The 20,445-nt window shown below is 35.9% G+C and overlaps 1 protein-coding gene across 2 annotated transcripts in view; it reads right to left on the reverse strand.

Moving 5' to 3' along the window:
* Window positions 1–20,445, reverse strand: part of PRKG1 (protein kinase cGMP-dependent 1) — a 1,342,290-nt gene that overhangs the window by 362,062 nt on the left and 959,783 nt on the right. For both annotated transcript variants that reach the window (XM_025395656.1, XM_025395655.1), the window contains exon 5: window positions 17,886–17,949. In XM_025395656.1, coding sequence (XP_025251441.1) covers window positions 17,886–17,949 — 64 coding nt within the window. The remainder of the gene's footprint in view (window positions 1–17,885; window positions 17,950–20,445) is intronic.

Genomic DNA, 20,445 nt, shown 5'->3' on the forward strand with positions numbered 1-20,445 from the left:
GTAATATAAGCAGAGAAATGAAAACTCTAAGAAAGAATCAAAAGAAAATGCTAGAAATTAAAAGATTTCAACAGAAATGAAGAATGTTTTGATGCACCAATCAGTAGACTCAACATGGCTGAAGAAAGAGTCAGTGAGCTTGAAACTATATAAATAAAAACTTCCAAAACTGGAATGCAAAGAAAAAAAAGGAATGACAAAAAAAAGAATATTTGAGAACTGAGGGACAATTCCAAAAAGTGTAACATATATGTAATTAGAATACCAGCATGATAAGAAAGAACATTAGGAATAGAAGAAATATTGCAATGAAAATGTCTGATGATTTTCCAAAATTAATGACAGACACAAAACCACAAATCCAGGGAGCTCAGAGAATATCAAACAATAAATACCCAATAATTCACACCTATGTGTATCACATCAAACTGACGAAAATTAAAGACAGAGAAAATCTTGAAAGAAGCGAGATGGGGAATAAACCACCTTGCCTATAGAGAAACGGGTAAGAATTTTATCAGTCTTCTCTACAAAAGCCATACAAGCAAAAAGAGAATGGAGTGGAATATTTAAAGTGTTGAGAGAAAAAAGAAAACCAACCTAGCGTTCTGTATTCCATGAAATTACTCTTCAAAAGTGAATGAGAAATAAAGACTTTCTTAGACAAATATTGAGGGAATTTGTTAACAGTAGACCTGCTTTACAAGAAATGTTAAAAGAGGGTCTTCAGAGAAATGGAAAATGATAAAGGTCAGAAACTCAGATCTACAAAAAATAAAAATAAAGGAAATAAGGCCGGGTGTGGTGGCTCATGCCTTTGATCACAGAACTTTGGGAAGCTGAGGTGGGCAGATTGCTTACATTCAGGAGTTCAAGACCAGTCTGGTCAACATGGTGAAACCCAGTCTCTACAAAAAATAAAAATAAAAAAAATAGCTGGGTGTGATGGTGCACACCTATGGTCCACCTACTCTAGAGACCTAGGTGGGAGGATTGCTTGAGCCTGGGAGGTAGAGCTTGCAGTGAGCTATGATTGCATCACTGTACTCTAGCCTGGGCAACAAAATGAGACCCTGTCTCAAAAAAAAAAAAAAAAAAAGCATTAGAAAAGGAATAAATGAAGCAAAATAAATTCATTTATTTTTCTTATTCTTAATTGATTTAACAGGTAATAACTGATTCAAAATAATAAGATTAATGATATACTCAGTTATTAGAGATTACAAATAAATTTGATAGCAACCTTATAAGGGAAAGGAATACTCTGTTATAAGGTACATATGCTATCTGTGAAGTGATGTAGTGTTAATTGAAAGATGGCCTGAATTGGTGGTACACATACATTGCAAACTCAAGGGTAACCACTAAAAATGTTAAAAAAAAAAAAAAAAGAAATAGAAGTAGTATGCTAATATTAATATTAGAAATATTAGCATATTACATCAATATTTTAAATATATATAATATGCTATATATTATAATATAACAACAAATCAGCATATAATAATAATATGCTAATATTAAGATGGTAGATATTAATCTAAATTATCTATAACTACTTTAAATTTGAACAGTCTAAATACACCAATTAAAATACAGAGTCTGTCAGAATAGATATTTTAAAAAAATGTTATCTTAAAAAACCCACTTTAAATAAAAAGACAGATTAAAAGTTAAGAGGTGCAAAAATATATATCACACTAATACTAATAAAAAGAAGGAGGAATCACTATATTAATTTCAAAGAAACAAACCTCAGAACAAGAAAGGTTATCAGGAGTAAAGAGGGGCATTACATAATGATAAAGGATCAATTCTCCAAGAAGACATAACAGTCCTTTTTGTGTATATGCCTAATGACAGAGCACCAAAATACATGAAGAAAAACTGATAAAAGTACAAGAAGAAATAAATGAATCTATTACTATAATTTGATCTTTCAATACCCTGTTATTGGTAACTGATAGATCTAGCAGGTAGAATTTCAGTAAGGATATAGTTCAACTGAACTAAACCGTTAATCAGTCTAATTAACATTTATAGAATATATCATCTAACCATAGCAGAATACACATTTTATTCAAGTTTACATGGAACATTCATCAGGATAAACTACACTCTGTGTCATAAAAAATTTCTTAACAAATTCAAAAGAATAAAAATTTTACAAAGTATGTGCTTAGACTACAATTAAATTAGAAATCAATAATAGAAAGCTGGAAAATTCTAAAAGTAACAGAAATTAAACAACACACTTCTAAAATAACACATGGCTCAAAGAATATCAAGAAAAATTAAAAACTATTTTGGGCTAACTGAAAATCAAAATGCAACTTACCAAAATTCCTGGAATGTAGCAGAAACAGTACTTAAAGAAAAAATTATAGCATTGAATGAATATATTACAAAAGAAGAAAGATCTAAAAATAAATAATCTAAGCTGTAATTTAGAAAACTAGAAAAATAAGATCAAATTACATCCAACATAAGCATTAGAAAAGAATTTATAAAAATCAAGTCATATATCAGTGAAACTGAAAACAAAAACACAATAGAGAAAATCTACAAAATCAAAAGTGGTTCTTTAAAAAGATCAATAAAATTGATAAATCCCTAGCAAGGCTAACCAAGAAAAAAAGAAAGGGAAGATACAAAATACTAATATCATAAATGAAGAAGGGATCATCACTACTGATCCTATGGACATTAAAAAGAAATAAAAAAATAAACATTATAAACAACTCTAAATTGTTTATAATTTAGAAAAGTGGACCAATTCCTTAAAAGACATGACCTACCAAAACACACACAAAGAGATATAATCTAAGTAGTCCTTTATCTATCAAAGAAACTAAATCAATAATTAATAACCTACCAAACAGAAGGCACTAGGCCCTAATGGATTCACAGGTAAATTCTACCAAATATTTAAGTAAAAAATAATACCAATTCTATACATTCTGGTTCACAAAATAGGAGAGAAAATACTTCCTACTTCATTCTCTGAGGCCAGCATTACCGTTATACCAAAATTAGAAAAAGGCATTACAAGAAAGAAAAACTACTGACCAATATCTCTCAGAAATATAGATGCCAAAATCTTCATCAGAATATTAACAAGTCAAATCTAACAGTGCATAAAAAGAATGATATATCATGACCACGTAGTGTTTATTCCAAGTGTGCAAGGCTTGTTCAACATTCAAAAATCCATTACTGTAATCCAGCACATAGCAGGCCAAAGGAGAAAAATCACATGATCCTATCAATAGATATAGAAAAAGCATTTCACAAAATTTAACATCCATTTATGATAAACACTCTTCATAAACTATGAATAGGAGGTAACTTCTTCAGTTTTGTTAAAAACAACAACAACATAAAAACTACAAAGAGCCTACAGCTAACATACTTAACAGTAAGAAACTAGATGCTTTCCCATTAAGATCAAAACCAAGACAAGGATGTCCCCTCACACCACTCTTATTCGGCATTACATTAGAAGTCTCAGCTAATGCAATAAGACAATAAGAGGAAATAAAAAGGAGACAGATGGGGAAGGAAAGAATAAAATTGTCCTCAATCATAAATTACATGCTTGTCATTGTAGAGAATTCCCAATAATTGACCAAATAACCCTGGAACTAGTAAGTGATTATAGAAAGGTAGCAAGATACAAGGTTAATATATAAAAGTCAATTGATTTCCTATATACTCACATGAATAATTGAAATTTGAAATTAAAAACACAATATCATTTATTTAGCAAAACTACTGAGACAGTAAAAGAGGGGGAAAAGGGAGGGATAAGTAGGTGGAAGAGGGTTTTTAGGGCAGTGAAACTATTCTGTATGATAATGTAATGGTGGATATATGACATTTTTCATTTGGCAAAATCCAAATTCTGGGGGGCAAAATCCAAAGAATAGAACTGTACAACACTCTATGGTAAATTACAGACTTGAATTAATAATAATATTTTAATCTTGGTTCATCAATTGTGACAAATGTACCACATCGGTGCAACATGTTAAATATAGAGGAAACTGTGAATGGGAGAGAGGGAGTATATGAGAATTCTCTACTTTCTGTTCAGTTTTTCTGTAAACCTAAAACTGCTCTACAAATAATAAGGTCTACTCATAAGAAAAAAAAGTTATGTTTAAAAGTAAAATTAGAAACAGTTCTATTAAATAGGTATTATTACTATCCCTCTTTTCCAGAAGAAAACAAATAGAGCTTAGGGGAGTTAAGTAACTTGCTCAAGGTCACACAGCTAAGGAATTATTGAACCACAATTAAAGGGTGCTGCCAATATTCAAACCCAGGCATTGCAATTATATGGAGATATAAAGATAGATATATAAACACACACATATATACATATATGTATCCATATATGTAGGATCACTATCTCTATTCTGAAGACATGAAACTAAGCAGAAAGAGAGAAGACACGAACACTATAAGATTGTTAATTAAGAGATTCCCATAGACAAGCACTAAACTGTAACTGGGAAATCGGCAAGATGGCTACCAGAGGCCTTCACACCCTTGTGGAATGAACAGTAATTGACAACAGTTCAGGTCTCTGCCCGGGCCCTTATATTGGAAAATCAACATCTTCTACAAAAGTTTCTCTCTTCTTTAAAATATGTTTCTAAAGGTTTGGCCTTTGTTATATCTCCCTAGGATGGATAGGGAAAGGAGAAGGATGATAGAAGAAAAATGAATCTTATTCCTTTCCCATGATCTTTCTGTCCTTAGCTTCTCACACCTTCTTTGTTTTCCGCCTTGATTGTGTATCCTTGAGAATCTCCTACCAGCAACCTCTACTCTACATGCTCTCATGATGAGTTCTTGTATTTCAGAAAGCATGCTCCCTGTCCTTGACACATTTTTAATCTAGTTGTGGTAATAAAGCATCCAAATGCAAAACAGAACAATTCTGTTTCATTCATTGGGCCACTCAGGTAGCACATATTTATTGTAAGCCTACTCAGACTACTGATTCAACAAATATTTATTGTTTATTTAATAAGTACCAGGCATAATTCTTCCACAAATCCTTGCTGTGCTGGAAACTTGGGATATATGTTAAGAGATACCCTGTGCTTAGGTACTTGCAGAAAACTGGGAGACAGAGAAGTTACAGGCAATATAGGATCAAGTGTGCAGTTTTGTAGTACAAATTGTACGAAAGGATTAAGAAAACAACAAACACGATAGAGTAGAATTAGTCAGGGCAATCCGCTTTAAAAAAAAAGGTGGGGGGGTGTTCAATTTGACCTTAAAGAACATTTTTGGAAGAGGAAAGAGGATTCAGGGAGAGATAACTACTCTCATGCCTAGCAATTATTAACATCTGTAATGTAAACTGATTTGCACAAAGTCAAAGCAAAAACAAACAAACAAAAAAAAAAACAAACAAACAAAAAACAAATCTGCAGAATGGTATTGCACTGGAGGTCTATTTACAAGACAAATCATGTTACCTTTATTAAGATAATAATTTTTAGGTGTAAGTAATAAAAAAGAATGGTAGCTCTTCCCAGAGAGCTAAGAGGAGCTCACTTACAGAATCTCATAATAACCAAGGGAACACGTAGAACATGAGGCAAACAGAACATCCTTTCTCACAACTAGCCATCTCCCGAAAGCCTTGATTGGTCACAGTTTGCTCCTCATTAACATTGACTGATTTGACGAATGCTCATTACTAAAATATTGCCTGCCCTGGTTCAGAGCCTTATCTACCAGGAAACAGACTTATACCCACTGGCCTAAGGAACTGCATGATTCCTTTCCCGCAGGGAAGCAGTAGGTTGCCCTTGCTATGGATTCAGAGAAGTACTCTGTAGCCAAAAGTCTCGGGGAGGCTTGGAACTGCATACCCACATTATCCCCTGCACCAAGTTGTTTGATAACTCTCCCTAGCACAAACAAGCTTTGTATTCTGTGGCTAAAACGGAAAGCCCAACTCGTTTTCTTATCTTTAGCCTCTTACTTGTAAGCACAAGTGGGCTTCTATTCTTCATTGATTTATGTCTTAGAGTCCAAATGTGTACAAGGTCGTAAGCTAGGTTTTTTGGCAGCTACAAACATGTCTCGGATTAAGAAAAAAAATATAGTTGAAAATCTTGGGTCACTTTTAGTCAGGGCAATTTATCTAATTCAGACCAGTGTTCATCACTTGTCCCTGTAAAAGGAATTTGGAGCTCATCATGATCTGCTCAGATGCTATCAAATGGCATTTTGTAAGCAGATCTCACACACATGCTGAAGGCAGGCCACTAATTGACAGTTTCACACAAATCCACTATTTGTTTACAAACCCTATAAATGACAGCAAATCACACAAATACCAAGCAGGTTTGTGTATTCTTACAGAGTAACCATTTCGAACACTTTCCATGAATGTTTTCTAGAAAGCTGATTTATTGCAGATTGGTTTCCTATTTGCAGAGCACATACATTTTAATGAATTACAAGCAGCATGGAGCAAAGCATGCATATTCTGGCAATAAAATGTCTAGAAACGCTATGTTTCGGGTCTTGTGGAAAGCATAAAATGGATCCCTGTCACAACAAATTTAAAATGCTGACTGAGAAAAAGCTAATTACTCTCAGAAAAAAAAAAAAAAAAGTCAATATTTTCAGAGGGAAGTACAACCTATTTATAAGAAAGACTCAGGGGTGGGATCATTTTTTTTTTCATTAATTCCATAAATTTTCAAGATACAATGCAGTATAGTACTGAAAGGTACTGGTTCCAGGGTCAGATTGCATAGGGTAAAATACCTCCCCATTTAATTCACTGTATTATCTGAGGCTCAGTCTTCCCACCTGACATTGGGACTAGGAATAATAATAATAGCATTATTATTATTACTCAGATGGGATTTGACCAATGGCCTTAGTCTGGCACAGAGTTTGCATCAATAAGTGGAAGGTATTACTGTTGTTTTAATCAACTGCATATAGGAACCCAGTTAAAGGAAATATGAATATAGTTTTGCTTTTAAGGAATTTATATCTCAAGTTACGTTCACATAACTAGACACCAATTTAAAGCAATGAACAAGCATTTGTTTTTTTCTATGAAACAATGGCTAAATTGACTTAGAAAATACGGGAGAGGGACGTCTCTATAGGGAGATAAATAAAAATAACTGAGATTAGAACTAGAAATATCTTTGTTGAGAATGAAATATAGAATCTCAGACAGATGCAAAAAGTTAATGTTGTTCAATCACTAAATCAATGTGTAACTATCTACAACATCCCTACCAAATCTCTTTTACATGGCTACTTTTAAAACATGTATTATTTTTGTTAATACTTAAAATTTTATACTATACTTTGCCATCATGATATTTGCATGGCTGTCAAGTCAAATGAGACCCCCAAGTACACATTCTTCTTATAAGCCCAAAACTCTCCTTCATTGAAGTTATCGCAACTGAAATCAAAGTCCATATGTACTTTCAATAACAGCTTTAGTGAGATATTATAAAGTTTACCCATATAAAGAGTAAATTCAATGGTTTCAGTATATTCAGAGTTGCACCATCTAATTTTAGAATGTTTCTATCATCCTAAAAAGAAATCCACACTCTTTTTTTTTTTTTTTTTTTTTTTTTTGTGAGACAGAGTCTTGCTCTGTCGCCCAGGCTGGAGTGCAGTGGCGCGATCTTGGCTCACAGCAACCTCTGTCTTCCAGGTTCAAGCAATTTCTTCCCTCAGCCTCCCGAGTAGGTAGGACTACAGACGTGTGCCACCACACTTGGCTATTTTTTTGTATTTGTATTTGTATTATTATTATTTTTTTTTTTGAGACGGAGTCTCGCTCAGTGCCAAGGCTGGAGTGCAGTGGCGCCATCTCGGCTCACGGCAAGCTCTGCCTCCCGGGTTCATGCCATTCTCCTGCTTCAGCCTCCCAAGTAGCTGGGACTACAGGCACCCGCCACTATGCCCGGCTAATTTTGGCATTTTTAGCAGAGACAGGGTTTCACTGTGTTAACCAGGATGGTCTCGATCTCCTGACCTCGTGATCCGCCTGCCTCGGCCTCCCAAAGTGCTGGGATTACAGGCGTGAGTCACCGCGCCCGACTTTTTCGTATTTTTAGTAGAGATGGGGTTTTACCATGTTGGCCAGGCTTCTCTCGAACTCCTGACTTCAGGTGATCTGCCCGCCTCAGCCTCCCGAAGTGCTGGGATTACAGGTGTGAGCCACCGCGCACAGCCCACACTCTTAATAGTCACTCACCTTCTCCACTGTCCTCCTTCAGCTCTAGCAACTACTAATTTACTTTATATATAGATTTGTCAGTTTTATATACTTCATATAAATGAAATCACACAGTATGTGGCGTTTTACTTTTATTTTTGTTTAACAAAATGCTTTCAAAGTTATCCATGTTGTAGCATGTATCAAGTCCTTCACCTATTTTAAAGTCAAGTAATATTTTATTGTTGAATATACCACGTTTTATTTACCCATCCATCAGCTGATGACCATTTGGGTTGTTTGTATTTTTTGAATATCATGAATAATAATGCTATCAACCTTTGTGTAGAAGTTTTTATATAGACATGTGTTTCCAATTCTCTTGGGTATACACCTAGGAGTAGAATTGCTAGGTCACACAGTTACAAGAAAGGGGTCCTGATCCAGACCCCCAAGAGAAGGTTCTTGGATATTAGGCAAGAAAGAGTTCAGGGTGAGTCCACAGAGTAAAGTGAAAGCAAGTTTATTAAGAAAGTAAAGGGCTAAAGAATGGCTACTCCATAGACAGAGCAGCCCATATTGATGGTTATTTATTTCCTGATTATATGCTAAGCAAGGGGTGGATTATTTATGCCTTCCCTTTTTAGACCATTTAGGGTAACTTCCTGATGCTATCATGGCATTTGTAAACTGTCATGGTGCTGGTGGGAGTATAGCAGTGAGGACGACCAGAGGTCACTCTTGTCGTCATATTGTTGTTGGTGGGTTTTAGCTGGGTTCTTTACTGAAACCTGTTTTATTAGCAAAGTCTTTATGATCTGTATGTTGTGCTGACTTCCTATCTTATTCTGTGACTTAGAGTGCCTTAACTGTCTGGGAATGCAGCCTAGTAGGTTTTAGCCTCATTTTACCCAGCTTCTACTCAAGATGGGGTTGCTCTGGTTCACATACCTCTGATAACACGGTAACCCCATGTTTAACATTTTGAGAAGTTGCTAAACTATTTTCCAAAGAAGGCACACACCATTTTCCAATCTCACCAGCTATATGTAAAGGTTCAAATTTCTCTACATCCTTGCCAATATTTGTTATTGTCTATTTTTTTAATTCTAGTCAATATGGTGGGTGTGAAGGAGTATGTTAACTGTGATTTTGACTTGCATTTCCCAAATGACTAATAATGTTACGAAACTTTTTGTGTCCTAATAGTACTTTTGTATATCTTTTTTGGAGAAAGGTCTATTCAAGTGCTTTGCTCATCTTATTAATTATTCATCTTTTTATTATTAAGCTGTAAGTGTCGTGTAAAAATTATGGATACAAGTCCCTTATAATATCTATAATTAGCAAATACTTTCTCTTATTCCCTATTTGCTTTGTAAATAAGATGTGGAGATATTAATACTGAACTGAGAGTTTTGTCTTTACTTTTTAAGCTCTCCTTTTTTTATCCTCCCCATCTTCCATACTGCCAACACACACACACACACACACACACACACGCACACACCTTCCACCTCATTCTCCTTCAAAAGCAGTAATTTGCTCCCCAAAAGGGAAGACACAGGTGAAATGAGGGAGAACAAAAGAGGCAGTTAAGTTTCCAAATTCAGAGCATGTTAGGCCAAAGCAATTGAGAAAGAACCGGAACTTTTAATCTCTTCCCCCTTGGCTTTGAATAGCAAGAGCCAAACCTGAAGGAAGGGAAGAAAAAGTTTAGTTACAAACAACAGATTTCAAAGAAAACTAATAATGTTGCCATTTACCTTATCAGTGTCTTTCCTGAAGAGTCTAGGCCTATTTAGAATGATAAAAGAGAGAGCTTCACAGCACTCCAATAACTGCACCTAAGGCAGGACTTTTTCTCTGTATTACTCATAATTGGAGAGAATGCAAAGGAGTCTGGGATGATGTCAACACATCAGGACAGTAAAACTGAGGAACAGCTGCACAGACAAAACAACTAAATTATTTATCAGCCTGCTGGACCTGGCAGCAAGTGAGAGTAAGTTAACTTCCTTTTCCCAAGAGGGTCCCTGGAATGTATAATCTGATATGTACTTCCTACTACATCATTAAACAAGGGTGAGTTGAAATATGTTTTCTCTCTTTGTCTATTTTTTGTCTTTTTAAAAAAACTTTATTATAATGTCCCAATTGATAATTTAGTAAGTAAGAAATGTTATTTGTCCAAGACCTTGTCAGTGTCATATACGTATAAATATCCAGTGAATAATAACATACATAAGTGCACCATCCAGGGACACAAATCAGAACAACTCGTAGGTTAGGCTGACATGTTTCCAAGATTCAGTCATGCAAAATTGTGAATCAAAGGTAGAGAGTTCTTAAAAAGTTAGTGAGACAGAAGTCTTTTATTCCAAGAAAATCTCATCAAAAGTTTTAGAGGGAAAATTGGACATGAAATTAACTTTAATACAAGCAAAGAAGTGGTTCTGATATGCTTTGTTTCCTACCTAAAAATCAGGAGATCTAAACATAGCATCCATGCCCCACTTCTCTTCACATAGATAAAGGAACGGTACTCACATCAGGTGGTAAAAAGAGAATTTGTTGACTTAATTTGGTTCTCCAATTTGGTGTTTTCAGTAAGGTTCAGTTTTCCTCAAGGTACCTAGACTTTTACTCCCCCATTTGTGAATATGTAACCCTTCATTCAAATTGACTTTTAAGTACTTTTTGTGACATATTAGGTTAATCTTTGCTGCTTTTCTCTATGAAAAAAAAATATATATTTACCTCTTTCTTTAAAGATGTCACCATAGTCCCAACATTTAGATAATTACTTTTTTTTTTTTAATTTTGTCACTGACATTTCTCCATTGTGATTGAGTGGGAAATAATTGAAGGTACTATTTCTTAGCTGGAGATTAGTTAGGGGTTCTTCAATCCATTTGAAAAATGCAATTCATGTATAGAGACATATCTTAGATATATAAGAGAAGAAAGAAAATGAGTTAGCTTGTTATAGTAGGAAAGAGGAGATTGAATCCTATTTTTTTAATTTCACAATGTTTTCCTTTTCCCCCAGGTACTTCCTAGACTCTCAGAATAGACTCGAATACATTCAATTAATTCAAATACATATTTTCACAGTACTATATGGGATAGTATAGAGATTAATGCAACCAGTTTATAAAGTCAGAGTTTTCTGTTCCATACTTGCACCTAAAACTTCTATTTTATAAATTAAAAATGGCTTCTCTAGCAAAATAAATCTGAGTCCTAAAATAATCTCTAATATTTATTGTCTCAATTTGAGTCAAATATGGGATAAGTAGAGTATACTGCAGTGACAATAACAGTGAACACCTAGAGAGTCAAGTAAATTACTTGAACTTGTCTTTCAAAACACAGCCTAGGAAAATATTGAGATTACTGTGTTTGGTCTGGATAGGTTTTTGATCAAGAAACTCTTTATATCTGTAAGTTTGCACAACTTTTCAAAGGGACCAGAGAAAACTCTCGTTTGTTCTTGAAGAAGGAGTGATTCACTATACAAAGGAAATTGTTCTAGTATGTTATATAAAGGAAAGCGGAAAAGGTTCACTAAATTACTACATGTTCTCACTTGTAAGTGACAGCTAAACATTGAGTGCACATGGACATAAAAATGAGAACAGTAGACACTGTGAGCTACTAGACAGGGATAGGGCGTGGGGTTGAAAAACTACCTAATGGATACTTACGCTCACTACCTGGGTGACAAGATCCATTCCCTAGAGCTCGGCGTCATGCAATGTCCTCGTGTAACAAACCTGTTCATGTACCCCTGTATCTAAAATAGAAGTTGGGTGGGCGCAGTGGCTCACACCTGTAATCCCAGCACTTTGGGAAGCCGAGGTGGGTGGGTCACCTGAGGTCAGGAGTTCAAGACCAGACTGGCCAGCATGGCGAAACCCTGTCTCTACTAAAAATACAAAAATTAGTCAAGTATAGAGGCACGCACCCATAATCCCAGCTACTTGGGAGGCTGAGGCACAAAAATCGCTTGAAACATGGAGATGAAGGTTGCAGTGAGCTGAGATCACATCACTGCACTCCAGCCTGGGCAAAAGAGTGAGACTTCATCTCAAAAAAATAATAGTAATACAATAAAAGTTGAATTTTTAGAATAATAATAATAATAATGCCAATGAACAAACAAAAAGAATAAAGAGATTCATTACTGTACTGTAATCTCATGGGGAGAAACTCACAAGTGGGTGGTATAATTATGCTAGGAATTTCAGAAGCGGATAGGTGGGGGCTGGGGAGGGCAATGGCAGAAATCCCTCCTAAAGCTTTTATTTTTTATTTTTATTTCTTCATTTTCAGAACCAGAGTCCCCAGGTGTTGTACTCTTGCCTTCTTATCACACTTATCTAACCATATCACTTTCAATATCATTATATTCAATGCTCTGTCTGGTTATAGTTTATTTCTCTCAGTCTCTGTCTTTCCATATCACTTTTAAATTGTTTTCTCTTCTGCTGCAAGTATTGTTTTACAATGAATATTCAGAATGAATAGTCAATAAGAAATAAGTCCACAGGCAAACCATCCACCCTCACCTGGGTTATTTTGCAGTAGCCCTCTCACTGGCCTTTCCCTCGATTATCCACTCTTCTCACAATAGTCAGAGAGATGTTATTAAAACATAACTCAGCTTATGTCGCTTTACTACTTACAACCCTAAAAATCTCCCCATTATATTTAGAATAAAAACCAGACTCCTTATCATGACTGGCAGAACCCTCTGCAACTTGGTCCTGCTTAATTTTCTGTAGCCTCCTCTCAACGCACTGCTACCACCCACAAATATTCCTTCTGTTGCTTAAGAACAGGAAACTCATTCCTACTTTAAAATGGTGTGTCTGCTCTTCCTTCCACCAGATGCCCATGGCTCCCTGTACGTTCATTTAGATCTTGGTTTAAATATCACCTCCTCAGAGAGTTCTTCCCTTAGTAACTACAGAAGTAGCCTTCTCACTTGATGTTATTTTCCTTCCTTCTTTTTCATAGTATCCTTCATTGAAACACATGCTATGAGAGCAGAGCCCTGAATCTCCAGGGCCTGAAACAATTCCTGACACATGGTAGGTGCTCCATAAATATTTGTCAAACAAACGAAGCTGTAAACTTCTTCGTTGAAGGCTTTAATGGTACTGCTTTCCTTTCAAAATAATCTGGGGTTCTTTCATCTTCTTGTGGCTATTTGAGAAAGACAGCTCAATTATTATGCAAGCACATTTCCCCTTAATGTTATGTGACTTCGATATTGCTTTCGCTCTTCCAAATTTGCTTCACTTTATCTGACACATAATTTAGTTTCTCATTGTGCCTGTTTATTCAACTTGAGTTAAACACTATGTTTGTACTGGGTACTGTATTTACATGTCTACTTTGCATTTGGTATGTTTACTTCATTTTTACATCCTGAAAACAAATATATGAGTACTTAATCATCTGTTTCCATTTTAATTCAGCATTGGTATGGACTCTACTACGGCTCACACAATCCAAACACAAATTAAGGCATCTTCTGATTAGAAAATCTGACATAAAATACTAAAATATTTCTTTGGTCCGAATTATTTATAGAGCTATGGCTTTTGTAACACAAAATAGCAAATACTTTTACAGCTGTGGAAAAGAAAGACAATGATTAAAGAATTTCATGGAGTCTTTGTTTTGTTGTTCGTTTGTTTGTTTTTTTTTTTTTTTTTTTTTTTTAGGAGGTTGATTGGGGCTGATAAATTTGTGCTTTAGTTTGATTTAAAAACAACAATACGCAGTGTCACCAGAGAGTTCTTCAGTGTCTTCAATAAAAAAAGCAAAAGGCAAAAGACCAACCTGGAAAAGTAGTTTTATATTTACAAAGGTTACAGGTCAGCACATTCAGAGAGAAATATAGCCAGTACTGTTTCTCATAAATTTTTTATACTTGAACATAGGAGTCAAATGTGACAATGTTCTGCTTCACTTTGTGTTCACATAGATGAAGGAGACCAGTAAGTCATAGCAAAGCTGACTGCAAAAAGCCAACAGCTAAGAATCTCTATAAGGATCACAGAATTACTGGTATAGTTAGTACATAGAGACAAGAGCATTTTCACTATCTTTCCAACTTATTCCTTCTTATAGCTTTATTCCAGAAATTCTTTAACCTCGTGAGACTAAAAGTCACTGATGCTACCACTTCTCACTGGCCATTGCCCATCTGGTGCTTCTCTCCTCCTTGCCCTGTTTAAATTCCAAGGTCAATCATTACAATCACTCTCCATATGCACATTCAACTCCCCATTTTCTCTATCAACCACCCATCTTCTCTTGACAAAATAACAATCCTGGTTAAATCCAATTCTATACCTACCTGGAAAATGAATCCAGGTAAATGAATGAGGCCAAAAAACGGACACATAATCAAATGTTCTAGTGTCCAAGAGGGCTTAATATTCCCCTCTGACTAATCTTTTGACAAAACTTTAGACAGTCAGCTTCCTGACTCAAGACTACTGATTTCCCTTCACTTAGAGCACTTACTTTTAAAGAACTTTCAACTGAAAATTCTTAATCTGCCTCTTTGTGATGAAAATCTTCTCCCAGCTGATTTCACACCCCAGGAATATCTTTCTCAAGGACCTTGGAGCCATCCTTTAGAAATGTAATCATAGAAGGAAGGAGGCAAGTCCTTTTCTCTCAGTCTCTCCGGAGGATGGGACCCTAACTTTCATAAGGAACAAATAGCAAACACAGATGGCCTAATGACGATGGACAATTGCCTCCCTCCTAGAGTACCCCCGCTGGAGTTACCTAAGTGACTTTTCCACTAGCTTACCCCAGTGCTTAAAAGCTCTCCTACCTTTTGTTCCATGGAGTTAAATATCCTTCCCCTATTGCAATAGTCTTGAATAAACGCTTTGTTGTCTGTTTAACTTAGATTTGGGATTGCTAACATCAAGCAGGGCCTTAATGATGCCTAGCAATCATACCCTTTCCCTAGTCCATTCACTTTTCCATTTTTCTCCTACTTTCTTCCTCAAACCATTTGTACCTCTACCCCATCCCCAGTCTCATTTGATCACCTTGCTTTCTGTATCACTGTGAAAATAGAATATATCATAACAGACTTTCCACAGCTCCAGTCACTACATCAATCCACCCACCTGCATGTGTATCCAGATAGTCTACCTTCCCTGTTTCTAGAGGCACTATAGTGCCTATTCTCTTGTGCTTACTCAAGAGGCTATATGTGCAAGCCTCTCTGTCTCCTGCTTCAATAATGTGTTCTGTTCTTCTTTCAACCTGACTTTCCCTTTCCTATCTGCTGACCCCATTTCTCTCCTTATCTTTTCACCTAAATTAAAATCCAAGCTTTGCTGACTCTTCTGTAAGCTATTATCTTCTCTTAGATTTTAACATGCAAAATGCTCCTGATTTTCCTCCTACTTCCACAGGCTTTCCTGGTCTCTCTTCATTCCTCATTCTCTTAAGGTAGAAATGTGAAGAATCAGTCAAGGCTTTATACCTTCCTCTTCATTCATTCATTCATTCTCTTTTATCCCTATAGGTCTCCCTTCCCTTTTCTGATACAGACCACTGTTCACATGTATCCAATTTTCAATATTTTGTCAGGACTCCCAGCAAAATGTATTTTTGTGCTCATATGTTTTAATATATGTAAATGATGTTTCAATAACTATCTCTTTTATTTGGTTTTAAGCTTTTCTCTCAGCATAATGTTTTTAAGATCCATTCATGGTTTTATAATAATTGTTGGCTGCTTCCTCCTTCAGGGTTCTGCCTTGTGTTCATCTGCATTTGGTCCCACGGAATGATATGCAGATAGCCAACAGTTCCCTCCACACAAACAATGCTACAACAAACCATCTACCTACCAAAGATCTCTAAGCTTCTGATTGTACCCCAGTCTCTCTCCCTGAGCTTCTTATCTCTCCACCTCAGTGTACTGTGCTTCCAGTCTTCTTCATGTCACTTCATAACAACTCCATCCTTCTAATTATTTACAACAGAAACCTCAGGGTTTCCCCTTGATTCCTCTCTTTCTTTCATTTCACTAGTGTACTGCAATGGTAAAGCTTTTCAGTTTTACCTTCCACATATAGTCACAATCGGCTGGGTGCGGTGACTCAAACCTGTAATCCCAGCACTTTGGGAGGCCGAGGCAGGCAGATCACGAGGTCAGGAGTTTGAGACCAGCCTGGCCAACATAGTGAAACCCCGTCTCTACTAAAAATACAAAAAATTAGCTGGGCATGGTGGCGGGCGCCTGTAATCCCAGCTACTCAGGAGGCCGAGTCAGGAGAATGGCTTGAACCCAGGAGGCGGAGGTTGCAGTGAGCTGAGATCGCGTCATTGCACTCCAGCCTGGGTGACAGAGCAAGACACTGTCTCAAAAAAAAAAAATATATATATATATATATATATTTATATTTATATATGTGTATATATTTATATTTATATATGTATATATTTATATTTATATATTTATATATATTCTTATATAGAGAGTCACAATCTGAGGATTTTTCAATCTCCTTTTCCCACAGTGAACAAAGTCACCACTATTGCTCCCTGGATTATTGTAGCAGCCTCTTTATTTTTTTTTTTTCAACACAGCAGCCACAATTTTGTTAAAAATCTAAGTCAAATAATTTCATTGCTCTGCTTAGAGCCATCCAGTGACTTCTATCTCACTCTAAGTAAAAATTAAATTAATTGCAATGTCCTAAGTGGCCCTCCATTACTTGGCTGCACCTATAGCACTCTAGACACACCTTTTTCTGACCCCATCCTCCAATTCTGTCACCATGACCTCTCCCATACACTATTCCTGTATGACATTTTCTCCTGTTAATCTCTCTATTGTCAATTCACTCCAAAAGACTTAGACTTGAACCTTTAGAGAAAAAGTCTGAACTTTCGTACACCACCAATGTACCTCTATTTCCTCAGCAAACAGGAAAATACAGGTTTTTAATCTTTTCAACCTGAAACAAAACTTATATGCCCAATACCTTTAGGACAACAACTTTAGACTGCATTCCGTATAAAGCTCATCAATTTAAATGGAAAAACTTCCTCCTGCTGCTGCTGTTGTTATGAATCCCAGTCTACAAAAGGATAACCTAATGTGTATTGTTTCTCCTCTTTCTCAAAACCATAGCTTTATGGGTTCAGACAAAAACAACTAAAAGTGACATTCCACTTTCAGGCATAAAATTATGTGTATCAAATATACTTACATGGTAATAAAATAAGTGCCCAACTACTAGTTGTAAATTTGCTAATCTGAAGCTTCAGAGTGGCGATAACTACAATTTTACTTTACACTAGTTAAAATAAGAGAAATATGCCAGTTCCTATTCTTGTAAGTCAAAGTAACATGGTATTTACCACAACAAAAAGTTTGTCTCCCTCTATAATTAGGTTGATTTGCACATTCCTGCATATAAATGTCAGACATGCTAAGCTACTTTCTATATGAAGCCAAATATACAGCTCATCCCAGAGCTTAAAACATTTTTTAAAGGTCTCTGCAGTTTGTGATTCCTCATCACACAGCTGTGAAAGAAACCAGCCAAGCAGGCTGGATCCCATCTCAAAAAGTTCAAAGGTTAAAAACAATTACCTCTTCAAGGACATCAGCGAGCTTGCTGAGGATCTCTTCAGGAAGGCTCTGGAATGTTGGAACACTGAAAAACAAAACAGAATAGTGCTGAACACATGAACCGCAGCTTACTTTTATAAGTAATAAAAATGACCATGAATCTAAATTCAAATACAAAACTATTTCATGACAAAGAATCTGCCAAAACAAACAAACAAACAAACAAACAAAAAAACTGCATTAGCCACACAACCTGAAAAAAAAGAACAAAGTTGCAGATGAAGATCACAGCAATCATTTAAGCATGGTTTGATGTCTAACAGGGAAAAGGCATGGAGTATGAAGAAAAAACTCAGAGTTTGGATAGACTGAGTCCAAATCACTGTTATATTTACCTGCATGACCATGGATATGTAAATCAAAAATAAAATTCTAAGTCCCCCAGTCAACTGATGGATGCCCCTCTTGGCCAAGGGCATTCCAAAGTAAACCTGAAAAACTACTTCAGTCCATGAGGGGAAGGAAGGGATTGGACATGCCTCATTATACCCTCCTCCCTTTGGAATTCAGTCACAACTTACCAGAATTAACATTAAAATAGAAATAGAAATCTTAAGGCTCATTGTAAGTCTTAAAATATAAATCTTAAGACTGACAAAACAGATTCTTTGTAGAAATAAGATACCAAATTCCAACCTGACTCTAGTATAGAATCACATGACAGATAGCATACCCTGAAAGAAATTGAAGTATTTTACCCAAAATATATTCCTTTGACATATTTTGAAAAATATTTCTCTCCTGTAGAACTATCTCTTGTGGGGAAAATCTACGTTCTATACAGAATCCCCTTTGCTTTCCAGGTCTTTTCCCTAATCTAGGAGAGAATTAATTAAGAGTCTGGCATCTTTTTATGTCTGATAAGAGTTCTGAAGCCTGCTACCTGGAGGCTTCATCTGCATAATAAGAACCTTCATCTCCACAACCCCTTATCTTAATCCAGAAACTCCTTTTATTGATTCTGGGTCATCAGATAATAACTTAACTCTTACGATCAATTGTCAATCAGAAAATCTTCTAATCCACCTATGACCTAGAAGCTCCCACTTTGAGTTTCCCACCTTTCTAGACCAAACCAATGTATACCTTATATGTACTGATGGATGTCTGCCTGTAACTTCTGTCCCCCTAAAATGTATAAAATCAAGCTGTAAACCAACCACCCTGGGCATATGTTCTCAGGACTTCGTGGGGCTGTGTCATGGGTCGTGGTTCTCACATTTGGCTCAGAATAGATCTCTACAAATAGTTTTCAGAGTTTGACTCTCTTTGTAGATAGGTGCCTCAACTTATAATGAGGAGAAAGCCACTCTCTCCTCTGTTAGTCTGCTGTCACCAGGTTCCTTTAAGCTCTATTTCCCTTTCCAGGTTTCCCTCCATACACACACCTTTCTCCAGGTCAACTCCTAACCATTATTCAAGACACAGGTTGATTGATGATGCATTCAGATATGCAGGCATTCACTTAACAACATTGGAAAGCTTCCCACTCTCCTCAACCCCTCTCCAGCTAGGTCAAGTTCTCCCATCATGATCTCTTTAATCTCGTACTACAAGTGTAATTAGATAATTAATTGGATATTTGTTATTGCATGTCTTCTCTGCTAGAATTAAAAATCCACAAAAATAAGAATTATATCTGTCTTTTTCAACCCCCTGTATTTTCAGCGATTTGTAAATAACAAACAACATATTTTGAATGTAGTTACGAAAGCATGAATCTGTGAATGCTTCATAGGACAGTGATTAGACCTGAAAAGGCCTACCCATGAAATATATTAGTTTAGTTTGCTCCAATACATCAAAATACAATGTTAGCTCCATTCTTTTCACCGTGTTCTCTTATGTCTCCCCATTAAACAGTAAATAAAAAATACCAAATGATGTCAAATGTACAAACCAATACAACTTATTTTATGTGAAATTATAATAACTTTAAATTTAGAAAACAAAAGCTTATCAACATATCATTCCTGAAACTTCACTGGAAAATCTAACTGGGATGTGGAACTATAGTCTTAATTAATCAGAGCTTAATGTCTGACTGGAGAAAAGGCTATAACTGAGTGCATATACATTTGTATGCCTGACATTTGACTTATAGCACAATTTTGGCTTGATTACAATGATACAATAAAAAAATAATAATATGTTCTTTTGGTAAAAGCATGAAAGTTTTGTTGTTAATTTGTCACCTTGATTTCCATTACTTAGGGTAAAGCTCATTGATAAAATCCCAAGGTTTTATGCAGAGGTGTAACAATTCACCCAGAACCATCTGTTGTACCAGATTTACTGCTACGGTCTGAGCCACGTGGGGTTTAATTTCCAGAAGGCAGCCAATTTCAGCAGCTGGATGGACCATATCACAGAGAGACAGAAGGAGATAGAGGAAGCTGTTTCCATGAGTTATGTAGGTTGAAAAATTTAGTCCTGCCTTGTTCTTTTAATGAGCTGTATTTCAGTTTCTTGTGAGATGAATAATTAGAGTGCTTCTATCCCATTAGGTATTTGTGGAAAA

Source organism: Theropithecus gelada, chromosome 9 (assembly GCF_003255815.1).
Source record: "Theropithecus gelada isolate Dixy chromosome 9, Tgel_1.0, whole genome shotgun sequence".
Classification (NCBI taxonomy): domain Eukaryota; kingdom Metazoa; phylum Chordata; class Mammalia; order Primates; family Cercopithecidae; genus Theropithecus; species Theropithecus gelada.